The sequence below is a fragment of the Pelecanus crispus genome, chromosome 4, assembly GCF_030463565.1.
Source record: "Pelecanus crispus isolate bPelCri1 chromosome 4, bPelCri1.pri, whole genome shotgun sequence".
NCBI lineage: Eukaryota > Metazoa > Chordata > Aves > Pelecaniformes > Pelecanidae > Pelecanus > Pelecanus crispus.
In genome coordinates, this window is record NC_134646.1 from 35,847,731 (window position 1) to 35,866,324 (window position 18,594).

General features: G+C 42.5%; 1 protein-coding gene across 1 annotated transcript in view; it reads left to right on the top strand.

Annotated features, from left to right (window-relative positions):
* Positions 1-18,594, top strand: part of FAM13A (family with sequence similarity 13 member A) — a 135,505-nt gene that overhangs the window by 3,382 nt on the left and 113,529 nt on the right. The window contains exons 3-4 of the mRNA XM_075709479.1: positions 4,558-4,767; positions 14,128-14,308. Of these exons, the coding sequence (XP_075565594.1) occupies positions 4,558-4,767; positions 14,128-14,308 (391 nt within the window). The remainder of the gene's footprint in view (positions 1-4,557; positions 4,768-14,127; positions 14,309-18,594) is intronic.

An 18,594-nucleotide genomic window follows, 5' to 3' on the forward strand; every position in this document is an offset into this window, starting at 1 on the left:
AGAAGCTGATAAATGCTTCTCATGGGGGACTTCAACTTACCAGATGTCTGCTGGAAATACAACACAGCAGAGAGGAATCAGTCTAGAAGGTTCCTGGAGTGCGTGAAAGATAACTTCCTTAAACAGCTGGTGAGTGAGGTTACTAAGGAAGGCACCCCGCTGGACCTGCTGTTTGCAAACAGAGAAGGACTTGTGGGTGATGTGGCGGTTGGAGGCCGTCCTGGGCACAGCAATCATGAAATAATAGAGTTTTCGATTATTGGAGAAGTAAGGATGGGGGCTCAGCAGAACTGACACCTTGGACTTGCAGAGGGCAGACTTTGGCCTGTTCAGGAGACTGGTTGACAGAGTCCCTTGGGAGGCAGTCCTGAAGGGCAAAGGAGTCCAGGAAGGCTGGGCATTCTTCAAGAAGGAAATTTTAAAGGCGCAGGAGCAGGCCATCCCCACGTGCTGAAAGACAAGCTGGCAGGGAAGTCGACTGGCCTGGCTGAACAGAGAGCTTTGGCTGGAACTCAGGAACAAAAGGAGAGTTTATGATGTTTGGAAGAAGGGGCAGGCAACTCAGGAGGACTGCGAGGGTGTTGTGAGGCTATGCAGGGAGAAAATTAGAAGGGCCAAAGCCCAACTAAACTTAATCGTGCTACTGCTGTAAAAATCAAAAAAAAAAAATGTGTCTAAATACATTAGCAACAAAAGGAGGGCCAAGGAGAATCTCCATCCTTTATTGGATGTGGAGGGAAACATGGTGACAAAGGATGAGGAAAAAGCTGAGGTACTTAATGCCTTCTTTGCCTCAGTCTTCAATAGTCAGAGCAGTTGCCCAGGGCACCCAGCCCCCAGAGCTGGAAGATGGGGACAGGGAGCAGAATGAAGCCCCCATAATTCAAGGGGAAATGGTTAATGACCTGCTACACCACTTAGACACACACAAGTCTACGGGGGGCTGGATGGGATCCACCCCAGGGTACTGAGGGAGCTGGCGGAAGTGCTCACCAAATCACTTTCAATCCTTTATCAGCAGTCCTGGCTAACCAGGGAGGTCCTAGTTGACTGGAGGTTAGCAAATGTGACGCCCATCTACAAGAAGGGCCGAAAGGAGGATCCAAGGAACAACAGGCCTGTCAGTCTGACCTCGGTGCCAGGGAAGGTTATGGAGCAGATTATCCTGAGTGCCATCATGTGGCACATACAGGACAACCAGGTGATCAGGCCTAGTCAGCATGGGTTTATGAAGGGCAGGTCCTGCTTGACAAACCTGATCTCCTTCTATGACCTGATGACCTGCTTAGTGGATGAGGAAAAAGCTGTGGATGTTGTCTGCCTAGACTTTAGTAAAACGTTTGACACCGTTTCCCGCTGCATTCTCCTGGAGAAACTGGCTGCTCATGGCTTGGACGGGCGTACTCTTTGCTGGGTAAAAAACTGGCTGGATGGCCAGGCCCAAAGAGTTGTGGTGAATGGAGTTAAATCCAGTTGGTGGCTGGTCACAAGTGGTGTTCCCCAGGGCTCAGTCATGGGACCAGTTCTATTTAATATCTTTATCAACGATCTGGGTGAGGGGGTTGAGTGCACCCTTAGTAAGTTTGCAGATGACACCAAGTTGAGCAGGAGTGGTGATCTGCTGGAAGGTAGGAAGGCTCCACAGAGGGACCTGGACAGACACAATTGATGGGCTGAAGCCAGTTGTATGAAGTTCAACAAGGCCAATTACTGGGTCCTGCACTTGGGTCACAACAACCCCATGCAACGCTACAGGCTTGGGGAAGAGTGGCTGGAAAGCTGCCTGGCCGAAAAGGACCTGGGGGTGTTGGTCGACAGCCGGCTGAACATGAGCCAGCAGTGTGCCCAGGTGGCCAAGAAGGCCAAGAGCATCCTGGCTTGTATCAGGAATAGTGTGGCCAGCAGGAGCAGGGAAGTGATTGTGCCCCTGTACTTGGTACTGGTGAGGCCACACCTGGAATACTGTGTCCAGTTTTGGGCCCCTCAGTACAAGAAAGACCTTGAGGTGCTGGAGCGTGTCCAGAGAAGGGCAACGAAGCTGGTGAAGGGTCTGGAGCACAGGCCTTATGAGGAGCGGCTGAGGGAACTGGGGTTGTATAGCCTGGAGAAGAGGAGGCTGAGGGGAGACCTTATTGCTCTCTACAACTACCTGAAAGGAGGCTGTAGTGAGGTGGGTGTTGGTCTCTTCTCCCAAGTAGCTGGCGATAGGACAACAGGAAATGGCCTCAAGTTGCACCAGGGGAGGTTCAGATCGGATATTAGGAAAAATTTCTTGTCAAGCGCTGGAACAGGCAGCCCAGGGAAGTGGTTGCGTCCCCTTCCCTGGAGGTATTTAAAAGACATGTAGATGTGGTGGACATGGTTTAGTGGTGGACTTGGCAGTGCTAGGTTTACAGTTGGACTTGATGATCTTCCAACCTAACCGATTCTATGATTTTATTCTATGCAAACATGGCTCTAAAGTTTGCTTGGATTAAGGTACAGTGCAAATTTAAAACATGATCCTACCTTTACACAGCAGCATCTTGCTTGATCTACTTCAACTTGCCTTAAAGTGGTCTGCTGGAACCCTGAAAGAGCAAGGATGGAAATAGTTTTTGCATCCTTTAGAGTTTAATCAAAACCAGAAGCTGACAAACCCTCTTGACTGCAAGTTGTGGGCTGTGCTCTGTGTTCCATAAAAAGATCTGAATCCCACGCAACTGTGTCCCAAATATGAACTAAACAAGCCAAGTCCTCTACTCTGCAGCAAGATTAGCAAGGCTTCTGAATGCCAAGGTGATTATCCAGCCCCGATAAAGATACAATCCATTCTCTTTCTCAAAAGTGCAAACAAGATCTCAAAGATGCCCTCTTACATGGGAAGTTCTTGAAATGGGTGTCCTGTGCTTGCCTAAGGTTTGTTTTGTGAATTAATGGTGAAGTTAACTGTGAAGACATTTTTAACGGAGGCTCAGGAATGAATTCAAACTATTTGGAGGGAGAGTGTTCTGTGAATCATGGTTACTGTTTGTTCAGCATTGTCTTACAACTCCTATTCTGCAAAGATATTGTAATAGACATTGTAGGGCTTTTTAAAGCCAGTCCATTTCAGAATCTCTCCTGTGGCTCATGAGGAACTGACTACCCATTTGAAAAAGCTGAGCTGACTGTTGGGCAGCTACATCCTTGAGCTAAGTTTGCATTAAGCTGCCTATTTCAAACTTACAGGTGAAGCCAAGTTTTCCTATGCTGAATTTAGTAGTATCTGATTACTGTTACCAGTATGTTCTAGCCGCTCTTTATTTCCATAACTGACTGAGGAAGAGGAAAGGAAGTTTTATCTGTGTGGGGACTTGTGTCCTTCGATCGCCTAGTGCTGCAGAAATGAAAATCATTACCGAGATGTGGTGTTTTCTGCTGCCCCCAAGATGGCAGTACAGCATGCCACATAAGAATACATTTTGTTGTGAATACAGGAATACAAGATCTGTAAGCAGTATCTTAGTCGGGTAAAATGCGTGAGTGTTTGTCCAATTTTTTTTTTCCTCTTACTAGATCAGTTTGTTTTCTGTTCCAATAAAAGAGGCTATTTCTCTCTACAAACTCTGCTGCATCAGTATTGATTTCTTGGACTGGAAGCATTCTGTCAGGCTGCTGTTTCATGATGTCTGCTCTGAACTGATGAAAACTATATATATTTTGATGCTTTGTTATGCTTCTGAGGAAGAATAAGCAGGTCTATAGACACAGTATTAGAAAAGGCAGAATTTTTGTGGTGAAAGTGTTCTAGAGAAACAACAATTTATTGACTTCAGTTTTAGGCACTTACTGAAGGTTTTGAATCTCAGCATATGCCTAGAAAGTGATGTTTGACACGGTATGATTCATCTGGCTTCTTCCATGGAAACCTCCTTCTTTCTGCATCTCCTTGACTGGGTCTGAAGTGAATTGATACCTTTTCCTTTTCGTTGTGAGATACTTTGGGCTTCATGCTCTCCAGAATACACATTTGCTTACTGTGATTTTCTGCTATCGTAAAGTTGCAGTGCTCGTTATGGAGCTATACTGCAATCAGCACATATTCAGATGTTTTTGCTTCATGATGGTCACAGGTAAGAAGCTGCTGCCCTAAAACGTGAACCTGGAAGTAGTCACATGTGCAAATGTGGCAGAGTCCCGCTCGAGGTAACGGCCTGCTTGCAAAAGTGAAACAACAGAACTGCTGTGTAGAATCTGGATCCTTTTCTGTTGAAATATACCAATGCAAAATATGGCTCTGTCAGTTGATTTCTGCATGGTGTGAGGTTACAGCAATGCCACTGAGTTTTGTGGGTTCTCAAGGAGTATCCCAGGCTTCAAGATCTGGTCACTGGTATTTGTTAATTATCATAATCCAATTACTTGACTACAGGGAGTTTCTGGGGGGAAATTTTTTTTTTTTTTTTTAAACTGCGTTGTTTTAATTGCCCTCCTTTGTATTACTACAAGTGTATTATTCACAGTAGAATATTTGTTTTGTCATATCACTGGGATGTCTTAGTTCAGATCAATCTCATATGCAATATACAATTACAGGTATGACGCAGGAAGGCCTCTTCAGGGTAAATGGCAGCATGAAAATGGTAGAACAGTTGCGTCTGCAATACGAGCGTGGAGAAGAGGTGGAACTTGTTAAAGATGGTGATGTGTACTCAGCAGCCAGTCTGTTGAAATTATTTTTGAGAGAGTTGCCAGATGGGATTATCACCTCTGCCTTACATCCCAGGTTCATTCAGCTTTACCAGGGTAAGTGAGAAGTAAAATCTCCATCCTTCAACGTGCTTTCTTTCTGGATAATTGTTTATGTAGTGAGCATAACCAATACTCTCTATTTCTTAGTTTACGTAATTTGTTCTATGTTTCCTTTGACTTTAGGCCTCACCTGCTCACAGATGTGCAATGCTGTTACAAGAGAGAGAAAATTGTTTCTTATGTGTTTGGTAAAGTCTGGGCTATTTATGATTCTCTAATCCAGTTGCATCTGCCAAATATAACCTGAAATGATCAGCTGGTTTCTTTGAGCAAGCTTGTAGACAATAACGGCAGTCTTTTTAGGACACAGATTTGCTTCCGTTTTGCTAGGGTGATTTCTGGCAATTTCATTCTAATGGACTCTGAAAAGTTACAACAACAACATCTGCTAATCAAATTGAATATCCTTTGGGCCCAAAGCATACGTTGTGTAAGTTTCTACTTCTCACTAAGCAATGTGATTGCCCATTAAAAAATGAGCCAGTTTGCAAGTAAGAGCAGAGTTTACCTTTTATTCTCCATCATAGCACACAACCTACAAGACTTCTTTTTTCTTTCCTTTCCCCCCCTGCCCTCTTCAAGTAGTGGATCAACCATAAGAAAGAACATCACTTCTGCTTTAGAAAGTCGAAACTTGCACAACTGTCTGTCAAATGATTTCTCAATCTAATTCATCTGTATCAGACAGCCCGTGTTGTTGTTCTGTGGAGTAAGTGGTGGATGGCCCTGTTCCTTGACTGTGTGGGTCAGTGGCAGTTCTCTTCTCTAGCTGCAGGCAGTCAATGCCTCTTCTTCCTGTCTTCCTGAGAAGCTGCAAAGTGAGTGGGTAGAAGTTACTAGAGATGTGCACTTTACTGCAAAGCAAGCAAATGTGATGCATGATGCAGAGGAGGAACGTGCACCCTGACATGCATCCCTGGTGGAAGACGGTGCAAAGTTCTCGCACGCTTGTGCTGAGGTCTCCCTTCTGCTTTTCTTGCCTGCAGTGGAGATGAAGTTTAGCCATTGCCTGGAGGAGGGAGAACATGACTGTGTCTTTTCTTTCTTTCCTGTTTGGGGCCATACAGGCTGTTGAGGGTGCACTGGAGAAGAGCTCTGTGCCTTCCCTTGAGTGCAGGCATTTCAGCTGTAATCAGGTTGTATGTGGGCTGTGTGAAACACCTTCCTCATTTAGTAAAGTTGTCTGGGGCCCAAGGATAGGGTCCTGGAAGTGTTGTGTAGGAAGGTGCCATTGTTTTGGAAAGTCCCTTTTTTCTGGTCATAGCTGTGCTTTCTTTTGGGTCTTTTAGATTTCACCAGGTCTGACTCACGAGCTGTATTTCATTATGTTCTTTCTCATAAATCACCACTTAAGTGGAAATTTTGTTTAAGTAGCACCTTTGCTGTTCTACATCCCTGTCCCCGCAAAGGTCGTAGCAGTGTATTGCACCAGGAACTACTGATGCTTTTTTTTTTTTTTTTTGAACAGTGCTGTTTGTGGAAAGTTTCATTCGTTCCCGGTTCCCACAGGAAATGCAAAATCTCCCCACTACTTTCTGTGGAAATGAGATCGATATTCTTACTTTGCAGATTTACCCACCAAGCTTTCTTGTTTCAAAAGCAGTTACTGGTGTAACTTATGAACCCAGTTCTGCAAAAGTCAGTCCAACTGTGATGTGTCTTCATAGCTAAATTTTCCTGTGTTGCACAATAAGCTCCAGTTATAGTGCCATTATAATTTTGATTGGGAAAAAAAAATATGTTACTTGAAAAATGCTAGATTGGCTGTTACGGCAAGGGGAAGGCTTTTGTAAAGTTTGAAGAAAACTGAGGGTTTTTTCATGCCCTAGAAAATACAGCATAAATGAGTTGCTATGAAAGGCACTGATGACTTTCATCAAGTTCAGATTAGTTTAAGTGGTAGATGGGCCTCTGTTTACAGTTAAATGATCAACCAGCTATGCAGGATTGGAGGAGTTATCTATTCACTTATCAAAAGTATGTACAAGGGTATTCGTTGCAAAATGGTACCAAGAGGGTGCGTGCATGGGTGTTCTTTTTGTAATCTATGAAGAAAGTAGGTCAAGCTGTTTCTGAGCCAACAGGTTATTAAAAAATAACTTTGAATCTGGAGCCATTTCGCTGCATATCTACAGTGAAGGCAATTACAAGTTCTCTTACAACCTCTGTATTCCCTCCTGTTGAAGGTTTGCATGGGAAGTGGTGTTTTTGTGATTTTGTTTAGAGTTCCTTTGGAATATTTTCAGGGATTGGTATTAGCGTTTTTTTTAAGACAGCTGAGATCTTGGCCTGAGAATAACACACAATTACTTTACTTCCTATAAAAACTGTTAGGGAGTGATTCTTCTAGTTAAAAATAGCTGGACTGAAAATTACAAATTTTACCTGTAGCTGTAACCCTTTTTAATTCTGGGTATAGTCTTTGTTACCAAACCAAAGAGTAAATAATCTGCCCTTTTATGAAAAAGAGAGAACCTGACCTGTTGGTAGTTCAGGAAGTCCGTGTAGCTGGTTTGGCATGCTGTCTGCAGCCTGTGCAGTGTTGTGTGAAACGGAGCTCTGCATGCTGCGCCCAAATCCTGACCCGTTGCTGTTTATATAAATATTCAGTGTAATGCCAACACTCTTCAGTTCCAGAAGACATCACGTAGCGTATCCTAAAGGCCGTCTGGTGTGTCCTGATGTTCTCTCTCTGCCCTCCGAGAAGGGCAGTGGGAGCTGAGAAGGGCTCTCTCTGTAAGTGATGTTGATCAGAGATGTGTGTAGCAAGTGCAGGCCAGGGACAAAATGATAGTGATCTTTGTGTTGGCTGGTCTCCTCAGAGGGCCTGACAAACATGGAGGCTGTTCCTTGCAGGGAGTCCTGGGGTAAAAATGTCTGTCACAATCTCTTTTGTGACTGAGGCATCACTGCAGAGCGGAGCTGTGCCTGCCTGTGCAAAACAGGCCGTGCTTACAGAGCGGTGAAAGTTTCTTTCAGAAACCTCAGCTGGAAGAAATCAGCAGCTCCCCTACAGCAATGCCTGCTTGAGCTTGTTTATTCCTTCTGGCTTTTCATTCCTTATCTTTTATATCGTGATCACTGACTCTTAAGACATTTGTACATACTAGGAACTGTATGCACAGCTCTTATCCTCTTTCACAGGTCACTTGCTTTCAGCGAGACAGGTTGCCATTGTACTTCTGCTTTTTAGCATACAGAAGGCTTTTCCCTTATGTGAATTTCTTTTTTGTTGTTGTTGCATTCCCTCCTCCAGCGGAGGTGCAGTGAAATGTGGGCTCCCATCTTCCTTTAGGACTCAGTCTAATTAAGTTGAATGCTATTTGATCACTCTGGCTTCTTGACATTGCTCCATCCTAGAGAATTTATATTTCTCAGTGGGTAGCAGCTAGATGCGAGTTCTATCTCGCATACCTCCTCCTGCTCACAGCCTGCCATGGCTGGCAAGGTTTTGTCTGGTGCCTGTGAACAGCCCTGCTAGTTTCAGGGAGAGGGATGGGAGGTGGTGGAAGGGAAGGAGCAGCTCCCTTCTGGATCAACAGGTCAGTTTAGGGAACACCTAGTAGCCAGCAGCTGTTTGAGTTACATGAAAAAGCAGAACCAAAAATATAGGTCGTGTTGGGGGATTTTAGAGGTTAAACTGAACAGTGACTGTGAAAATGAATAAATGAGCATGAAAATGAGTAGGTGAGAGCTGACCCTTTAACCACAGTAAATGCAGCAAATCAGATTCACTAGTTGTCTGTGGTTCTCCAGGCTCTTGTGGCGTGATTTTTAACCTTTTCCTTTGGCTTTTATTGTCATTTTGGTGTTATCAGGACTAGTTCCAAACTAGAGAAATAACTTCTGGTTTCCGCATGCAGAAGATGTTTGTTATGCAGTAAAAACTCTTGGAACTGGATTTCTTATGCAGATGATGGCACTCAGCAGAGCTGCAAAGGAAGCGAGAGTGCTCTGCTCCCAGTATGTCGGAACGGAGTATTAATACAGCTCTGAAAAGTGCCTTAATGATGCAGAGCAAGGGGTCTCAAGTTGGATTGTGATGACAACTTTCTTATGATGAGTTCTTCCAGCATTTCTGCTACTGATGGCAACAAGGCGTGACTTCTTTTTTCTCCTGTGGCAGGATCGTGTCTGAAGCAGATTGCTTCTTGGCAGAGAGAGACTGGAGTCCCACTTCCCATAGATTGTGGAGGTGGAAAGAAATGCTTTGATTCCTCCAACAGCCCGGTGGGTGCAGTGGCACTGCAATGTACAACCTGCTGCCTATGTGCTGAAGATCAACTTCCTAGGGCACGTTGATAGCTACAGACAGATGCAAGCTTTTCTGTCTGCTCTCCAAGCTGGTAGTATGCAAGGCAGCTGAAAGCTATGCAGACATGGCAGCATGACATTGAGCCTTAGACTCTCTTCCTCGCCTTGTGGCAGAGATAATTAGCTAGGGCATGGCACCGTGCTGATACAGTTTCAATGCTTCCAGGCTGGAGTTGTTTGGGGTCGGACCGTTTTGAGACATGAGCAAAGCAATTACACACACCTGTCTGCAGGCATCCATACCTTTAGTAATGTTCAGGCAGTGTGCCCTGCAGGAGGAAGGACTAGCATGAAGAGGGCTGTATTGGGGAATTAGATTGTGTCTGTAGCATGTCAAAGAAACTCAATATGTTCAGAAATAGGATGAACCATTGGAAAATATGTCCCTCTTGTTGTGATCTGTGGGTGTATGCTGAAATTAAATGAGACTGAAAACACCCTTGCAAATGTGTCTGTGCCTCCTACACTGTTGAGGCTCCTGTTTCTAGTTAATTAACATTTTTAGAGAGACTGCCTGTCCTTTTCAGTTGTCTCCTTGACTTGTTGCTCAGTAGCGAGTCCCTAATTCAGTTCTGAGTGCCACACTGCCCTTGCTGGCTTCCTTGGCCCTCTGCCTGTCACTCTGTGTTCTGTGTCCCCCGGCTGCTGAGCCTAGATGTGGCCTGAGGCTGCTAGTTTTGTTCCCTTCCTCATCCCAGAAACTACCATCTTGTCCCTGGTTTCAAGCCCTTCCTGGCTGCTCATCTAGCTAGGCTTCTCTTGCAGACCTCTGCGGGGGTGCCATCTGCTTCACATGGCTTCTGGCAGGATCCCAAAATAAAAAAGCAAATGCCTTTGACTCTGCCTTGAGAGCACCTTCCCCTTAGCCTTCATTCTTCTTTTACTCCTTTCTCCTCCTCTCTGTTGTGTCGGGCAAAACTTTCGAAAGACCTTCATGTACTGTGCTTGAAATCATGAGTGTTGGTAGCTGGGCGTATCTGGAAATATGGCTTGAATATAGGTTCCTGAATTGCCTTTGAAAATCTGGCACTCTGCTGTTTCCATTATTGACAAGCTTCTTTGTCTCATCTCAGGATGCTGCAGAGACTGAAGCATATGCTTAGCTTCATGCCTCTGCCTTTAATCTGATTGAATAAGAAAGACTGCACTTGCTTGTCTTGACTTCCACGGGACAGCTTGTACTTCACAAAATTAGGCATGTACATAAACTTAGGGCTTTGGTACACTTGATGCTTGTCTGCATGGTAGCATAAACATCTCTGATGCTCTAATGTTTCTCTGATGGTCAGTACCAGCTGGGTAAACTTTAGTGATTGGCTTTGAAGCAAACTGAAAAATTGTCTAGCAGGTGGACAAAAGGAGGAGGAATGGTCCAAGCAATTGGTTGTCATGACTCAAGACTATTTTTGCTCTCTAGTAAGTTGAAAAGCTGCTTTATTTGAAGTAGTGTGGTCATGGATGGTAGATGGATACTTGTCCTGAAAAATGTAGAGTGGAGGGAATACTGTGTGTGCATGTCGCTCTCTAAATTCACCACAGATTGTATTAGTAATTTTTACAAATAAAGATGAAATCCATGAAATAAGTGTCAGCAGCAGGAGAATTGTCAAATTAGTTTTGATTTTTGGATTGTATTGAGAGAAAAGCTTGAGTTCCTTCCCTTGCTTTTTCACTGGAAAAGGAGGAGAGAGAGGAAAGCCATATTTTCTTTATACCATTTCACAAGGACAAGGAATTTCATGGCTCAGTAAATGGGGTTTGCTGCCTTATGCTGTTCAGTGTCTCTGTGTCCTTCAATTAGGGTAATTTCTCAAGATCTTATGATCTGCTATCTATCTCCGTTCTTGAAAGGACAGAAATGAACAAAGGTTTGGCTGTGCCCAGTGATAAGTATCTCTGATGTTGATCCACACCACACAATATATTGTGCTTAATGAACAGGGACATCCTACCCACAAAATACAACTGATGCCATGAGGCCAATACCTTTGTTTGTTGTCAGAGTGCAAACCTGTGTTCAGAATGTTTTGTGGAGTTTATTAGCATCTTTCTAGTTTGGAAGGGATGGAAAATCCTTCAGTAAATGGAAAAGTACCTGTCAATCTAAAGCCCCAGTGAGAGGCTCGGAGAGGCAATTAGTTCTCAAGGGCATTTGCTAATTGGGGTGATGGTGGTGGAAGAGGTGCGTTTTTTCTGAGATGGCTTTGGCTTTCCTTATGATAACTGCAAGCAATTTATAGTAGAAAACACTGTGTGCTAGTTGTTTTGTTATCTAAGGAGAAGTATGTTAGGAGGTGAATTTTAATGTTCTGGCTACATGGAAATTAGTTGTGATTTGTTTTTCTTTAAGCTTCTTGAAAAGATAATTAGTAATCAAGTCAGAGACTGTCCAGTCCACTTTGACCAGTGCAAATACAATTAAATTCCTTGTTGTTATTCCATTTAATATAGCCTTCAGAAGCGTCCTGAAATTTTGCTGCACAAATTAAAATGCTCAGTCAGATTTCTTACTGTTACCAAGCTGATTGGTTTTTATTCTGTGTGGCTCTTAAAAATTTTTGAAATACTTGTGATAAATAAGCAAATAAGATTTTTGCTCATCTGCTTCATGCATATTTGATATTTGACTTTTCTGAAGAAGATAATTTCTTAGCTGTGGAAGAAAAGGATATAATTAATCAGTTGGTTGAAATGTTTGGCCCTATAATTTGACTGGCACTTTCAACTTTGGCGTGCTGTCACGAAAGAATTCATATTAAGTCTGTGGTACCAAAACAGATACATAAAAATGAATCATCCATGCATATAAAACTTAAAAAGGATTCTCTCGCCATGTACTGTATTATGCATGTCACGTAAGGCAGGAAACCTGAGCTTGGAAGCAGATGAAATCCTGCAAGTTCAACTGTATGAATTGGCAAGTACATACATACAAAACTCATTTGTTTTCCAGACTGTATGCGGGATAAATCCTGGTTTTTAGCCACAAAAATGTCTGATTGTAAAACAGAAATCATGTTGTGACTTAATGGTTGAGTTGTCAGGAGTCACTTTCAGATGTTTTTATACAGACTGCTGATTTACACAGCTAACCACTTTCAAAGGACAACCCCTGGAATAGTGTGCAATCCAGCCCTGGAATATTTCTGGGAAATGAAAAGTAAAAACAAAGAGGAAACTTCTGAAGCATTTATACATACCTTACACTGTGTTCAAAGCTTTCCTTCCCCCCCCCCCCTTTTTTTTTCCTCACAAAATATTGGGGAAATGTAAAACGTTCTTTGTTCCTGCAACACAAGGCATGGGATGTCTTCTCTGTATGCTGGTGGCATGATGCACAGCAGAGGCAGCAATTAGTTGCTGAACTGTTTCACATGCAGCCTGTTTTATTACAACTTCTTGACTAAAAAATGAGTCTTGAAGACTGAGCAAGGTTTGGTTTTGATTGAATGCTGGGTGAATCTCCTTGCTAAGGATCATAACGTCCTCTGAATGAAAAAATACCTTGTTACCCTTAAGCATGGGGAGGATGTCTGTATTCCCATGGTAAGCCAGCAGCTACTTTGGGACAAGGCAATCTGTTACAGAGAACACAGAGGGTTGGCATTTAGTGGGAGCTCACTTTGGCTTTGTGGAATAAAGACATCCTTCCAACCACTAGAACTGTTTTCAAACCTTAAAGTACATCTCTAAGGAAAAAGCCATTACCCAACAACAGTCTTACAGCATTAACACCATTAACCTATAAGGCTGATAAATAAAAAAAGTACTAGAAATGCATAGCTGCCCTCATGTTAATGGACACTGTTTATCATTAGATCAGTGAGGAAAAACTTTAGGGCCTGAGGTCTTCTGTCTGAAAATGCTGTTGCACAAAAACCCAAGAACTCTGCATATGTGAGAGTTTCAGTGAAATTTCATTTTGGTGGAGAGTACAAATAAGTATTTCCAAGCATTAAGGCATCTTGTTTTGGCATAAAGGGAAGGACATACTGAATTGTTTTCAAAATTTTGTTTTTATTAAAATGTAAACTCAAGATTTTGGTGGGTACAAATTACTTTTTGGAAAGTGTTTTTGGGGTGGAGAAGGGGAACAAAGAATTTTGCAGGTTTTGAGTTCAATTCCAGAAGCAGGACACAATTAAGTGGAAGCTGTATGAGAGTCCAGGCTTGTGTTCGCTGCCTGGGTCTGTATAAACACAGCATTTGTGAAGTTCATGGACGTTTTGCTTTTTTTTTAAAAAAAAAAAAACAAAACAAAACAAACCTGCATGGAAGAAAATTGACCTTAGTCACACTTTGATATCACTTAGTTCAGTATGGGAAACTTTTATCCATACTTAAATTCTAGAAGATTGTACAGTATAACAAGGCTACTCTAACATTAGGCCAAGTTTTGGCTCATTATGGAGTGTAACACTGCCCGGAATAGCCTTTTTTCCATAAGGAGCGTTCCTCGCATAAGACTTAGTACAGAGTTTTCACTCTGACAAAAGATACAAAATTGAGCTTTTCATAAAATGTACCCACAGAAAGTACTGTAGTACTGTTATTCTAACACCACTTGCATTTCAGGAGCCTGCTTGTTTTACTGTTGTTGCTTTCTTCTTTTTGAAGGTTTTCATGGAAGGGGAGACTAAAATAGAGTATGAGACAGGGTTTGGGGAGCAGAGGTAACATCCAGAAGAAGCATGGAAGCAGGAGATCTGGTAGAGATGGAGTTAAAGCAGACATAGGCATGTGCTGGGTGGGAGTAAACATGCTCCAATGCTGTTAGCTATGACCACTGCTGATTCTGCTCAGGAAAACAGTTACAGTGTAAAGGTGAATATGAAACAGTGCCAGTGGTGGCTAAGGTGAGCCTCAGGAGAAAGGTGCAGGTTCCCTGAGGAAAATTGAGGGTTTTGGAGGGTTCTGTGTCTCTGAACAGAAATAAGACTAAATTTTAGATCCCACTGCTTGCTCACGCATTTAAGTAAATTGGCAGAATATGTAGAAAACCATATACATATGTTTTTTTTCTTCTCTTGTTTTTCCTAGACACTAGAAATGACACACAGAAGGAAAGTAACTTGAAAGAACTCCTTGAAGAACTGCCTGATGCTCATTACTGCCTGCTGAAGTATCTGTGCCAGTTCCTGATAAAGGTTGCTGAACATCATGTAGAGAACAGGATGAACCTTTGCAATCTTGCCACTGTATTTGGACCAAACTGCTTTCAGTAAGTTGGGGTTTTCACTTTTCCCCATATGTTGACGGAGAGTGTAACGGAGCAGATGGCCAGAAATGTAGCTCAGAACCCTGATTTGTCAGGGTGATCAAATGGAGGCAGTGACTGGGGATTTGTGATGAATTTTAGTGCTGAAGTTATTGTTCAAGCTGAATGGGAGTTGAGTTGCTCTCCCATCTCCTCTTGCTATTTTGCTAAACATTTGGTCAGTTTTCTATTGCTGCACCAACAGCAGAGCAGGAGTATAACAATGAAAGGCCTTCAGACTGTGTAAGTGCAAGGAGACTTGTGTTCATACAGCTTTCTTCCTTTGCCATCAGATGATATGGATGCTTCTCTGCAGAAGGCTTTGAGAAAGGATAGCTGAGGAAGAGGAGTCCTATGCAGCACGCAGGTGCTGTATGATTTCTAGAGATGGCTACTGCATACTGCACAGATTTGGCCTTGTGATCTGGTGTCTGTCCTCAAGATGCCAATGATTCTGGGCTCTTTATCATTCTAGTATATTCAGAAACTGGTCCAGAGGTTATGGGGCTCCACTGGCCTCTTGAGACTTCTTCCTGAACTCACTAGTTTTACTAGTTTCTTTCAGTTCCTTGGTGCTTGTGGTGAAGACAAAATGTTGTACATGCTAGTAGAGCTTGCAGCAGTACTGAGAAGAGTTATTTCCAGGTGCAAGAACACACTTGAGTGAGAATGTTTCTGTGGAGTCACTGCTGTGATGCAGTGCACCATTAGCATCTTCACCCATCTTGTCTGTAATACACACACTGGCTAGCATCCATAATCTAAGACATGGGAGACACGTAGGTAGTTTAGTTCAGTCACCAGTCTTGAAAGATGTGTGATAACAGCCAAAAGAGACAAGTGTGTTCCTGGTAGCACATGTTGGATTTGTATTGATACTTTTAAAATTTTGCTCTGGAGTAATACTGAGTTGCCTAATGAGACTTAAATTAGATTAATTGCCTAATGTGACTATCTCCCTAGGCTTTCTCTGTAGCCAGTGGAAAGAAGTAGACCTGTTTAAAGAGAGAAAACAGAAATTAGGTTCCTTGTAATGTATTGAGCCAGTTCCACATACCTAGGCTAGATGCTGCCTGCTTTCTTTTTAAAGGAGCATATCTTTTTCCATTGATTGGGGAAGGAACACACAATGAAGGTGAATATGTCAGGATTAAAGCATTCACTGCGTTAATACAAAAAGATAAAGCATATTTTGAAAAGAATTGTCTTCCTCTCCAAAAGCAAGAAAACTCAAAAGAAAGCAGTATGTGCAGGAATGCATGAATGTGAGAGTTAGTGGAAGCACAATACTGCAAATTTCTGACAAGAAAAAGCAAAACAATTTTTAAAGATTACATTTGTATCAGCACTTTGGGAATTTATGTCTAAATGTATTAGTGGAGTTCAGAACAAACAAAATAAATTAGAAGAATCTGAGTCCAGTGGCTAAATCTCTGTGGTTCAAACTCCCAAATGGCTATTAGAATAATTTTTACTTTACTCATCAGTTTGTTCAGGAAGTTTAAAAATTAGCTCTGCATACTTTTTGGTGTAGACTGCAGAGTTGCAGTTCAGAATTGCAATTGGCATTCCTAAGATTAAACCAAAGCATACTTTTTAAAAGTTGTTGCCTCAACTGATCTCTGCTCCTAAGATGACATAGAAAAGACATAACAATTTTTGTAATATATAGGGTCTGTAAGAGGGGTGGAATCGCATCATTCCATTGCAGAAGACTGAGAAAGGCCAAGTTCACTGGAGATGAAAACACAAGAGCTGTTGTGGCTGTATACAAATGCAGCCAGCCCTGCAGTTGTGACACACATTGAAATAAATGCTCATGTGGCAAAAGAGGCAATGAAAGCAAGGCTTGATACTTAACAGATTGCTAATATGTTTTTCAGAAGACCCAAATAAGTCAGAATTATGGATGTAGATTTTTATTTAAACTAAGTTTCACCATCTGGTATTTCAGCTATATGTTTCATCAGATCTTGATCTTTTCAAGGCAGTTCAGGATTGTGGTCCAGACACAAATATTGTGAGCAGCAGTTCAAATACCATTTTCTCATGTGTTAATGGATGCGGTCTTAAATTGCTGGAATTGTGACCATCTGTATCAACAAAGATTTCATAGGAGGAGTCAAAAACTTGCAGCACTGAACTTTAGGCATTGGGCTTAGCCAGCTGGTTGGCCAAGCAGCCAGAGAGAGATCTCAGAACACAATTCAGAGCTCCAGAGTAAGGCTGCCTGAAGCCTGCTTGGCAAGGGCTGTCTTACTACTGACTACAGGCAGCCCCTAGAGAGACTAGCTGCAGAAACTAAATACCAGCAGGTGGTTGAAGTGAACACTCCTCTTGCTTTGCATTGTTGGTTCAGAGCAGTGTATGGGGCGTTTCTCTGGGACAAGGAAAGAAGGCTTAGCATCCAGCTTGTCAGCAATTACACTGCTGAAGCAGGAAGATCTGAGATTTTTCTGTCAGAAATTCACACTCATGTCTAAAATCGGCATCAGAGTCTGTGTAGTTAATGCACAGTGTCAGAGAAGATAAAGCCCATCTGCTGATAGTGAAGGATTGCTTTCTACAAGGTATTTTTAGTGACATTTTAGCTATTTAAACATATTAACTCCTATTCCATAACTGAAGCCGTTTAACAATTGAATAAGTCTCACTGTTGGGCCACTTTTCAGACGTTTAGACTTCATTTTAACTCTCTTCATCTCATTCTATTTTTGTGCATCAAGTTCTCAGTAATTTATCTTGTTTCCTAAACTGTCAACCCTTATTACTTTTATCTTATCCCCTACTTCTCCTGCTTCCTTACTTGCTCTTTGACAAATTGCACTGGTGCTTTTCTAATGAAAGGTTATCTTGTGCTTTCTGTATTTCTAATGAATAGAAGAGGGGACAAAATGACTGTTTGCATTCCTTGTAATGAAGTGTGATGTAAGATATAGGAAGATGCAAAGGGCAAGGTCAGACAGCTCAAAAAAGGAAAATATGATGGCTTGAGATTTAGTGCACTGTTTTCTTCCAACTTGCATTGTTCAGATTTATTGTGATGAAAGCCAAAGGTCAAGTATGTAGAGAGATAATAGCCCTTGAGGAACAACAAGCATGAAGGTATAGGAACATAAATAGTTGCCTTTTCTGTCACTGGGCTAACCTTGTGTGGAGTATTAACACTTGCAGTGTGGTTACTCTTGGAGGAAGTTATTCTCCATTGACCTGAATTTCAGCTCCTGTAGAGCCATAGCGTTAGTTATGGCCTGCTGTGCATCTCTGCTTGGCTCTCACAGCTTGTGCTGAAGAGGAGGAAGGAGAGGACCAGCTGGGTTTTCTCTCCTCCTCTCTGCTCTCTTGGAGCTGGGTATCAGAGGGGCTGCTGCACTCATCCTGTCCTGTGGTTGGGATGGAAGAGACACAGGGTCTACCAGTTACAGAGTAAGCAGAGGATCCATTTGCACCCTTTTTTGCAGTGCTCTCTCAAAGAAAGATCTGTGCGTGTGGCCTCTGTCATTCAAGCCCTCGCTAACCTGACTGTTTTTCATTCCAACAGAGATTAAGCATGTTGTGAGGGATTGCTCCATCCCCCCAAAAGTGGCTGGCAAATGCAGGTTTCCAGTTAAAATGCTAGAGTTAGATGCAGTTATTTCTGTATGATGACTACGTAGCAGAAGTTACCTGAAGGGTTATACAAGAAAGCATTAGGTATGGAGAAAAGGTAGATCATCTTTAGGTATGGAGAAAATGTAGATCGTCTGTAGGGTAGCTGTAGGTATGTCAGAGATTCAAAAAGATGTCCAACGTGTTGCTGAATTTCTAAGAATTAAAATCTGACCTAAAGTTCTGCATGAATGTCTTACCTCGGTTTCTAGCAGTCTTGGAGCCTACACAGATTGGGTATATGAAGCTGAAGTGAAAGCAGAGGGGCTGAACTAGAACTCCTCAGTGAGTAATACTGGCCTTTGAAACATTATGTGAATGGACCATGTTTTCAGGCAGTGCAGTCCCAATCCTGCGTCAGTCTTAAAAACAAACATGAGTCCAGGATCGGGGTCCAAGTCACTACTGAAAATTGTTGTTACTAACATTCATTATTGCAAATTGGAGCGTGCAACATAACCTGTCTTAAAGGGTTTGTATCGATTTTAAATACTGCATTTGCCAGCAGCGTAAAGGAGTTGTTTTTCATAAGAATTCAGTATGCTACACCCTATGATGCAAGTTTAAAGCATCAAGCATAAATATAGGAAGGCCATAAATGT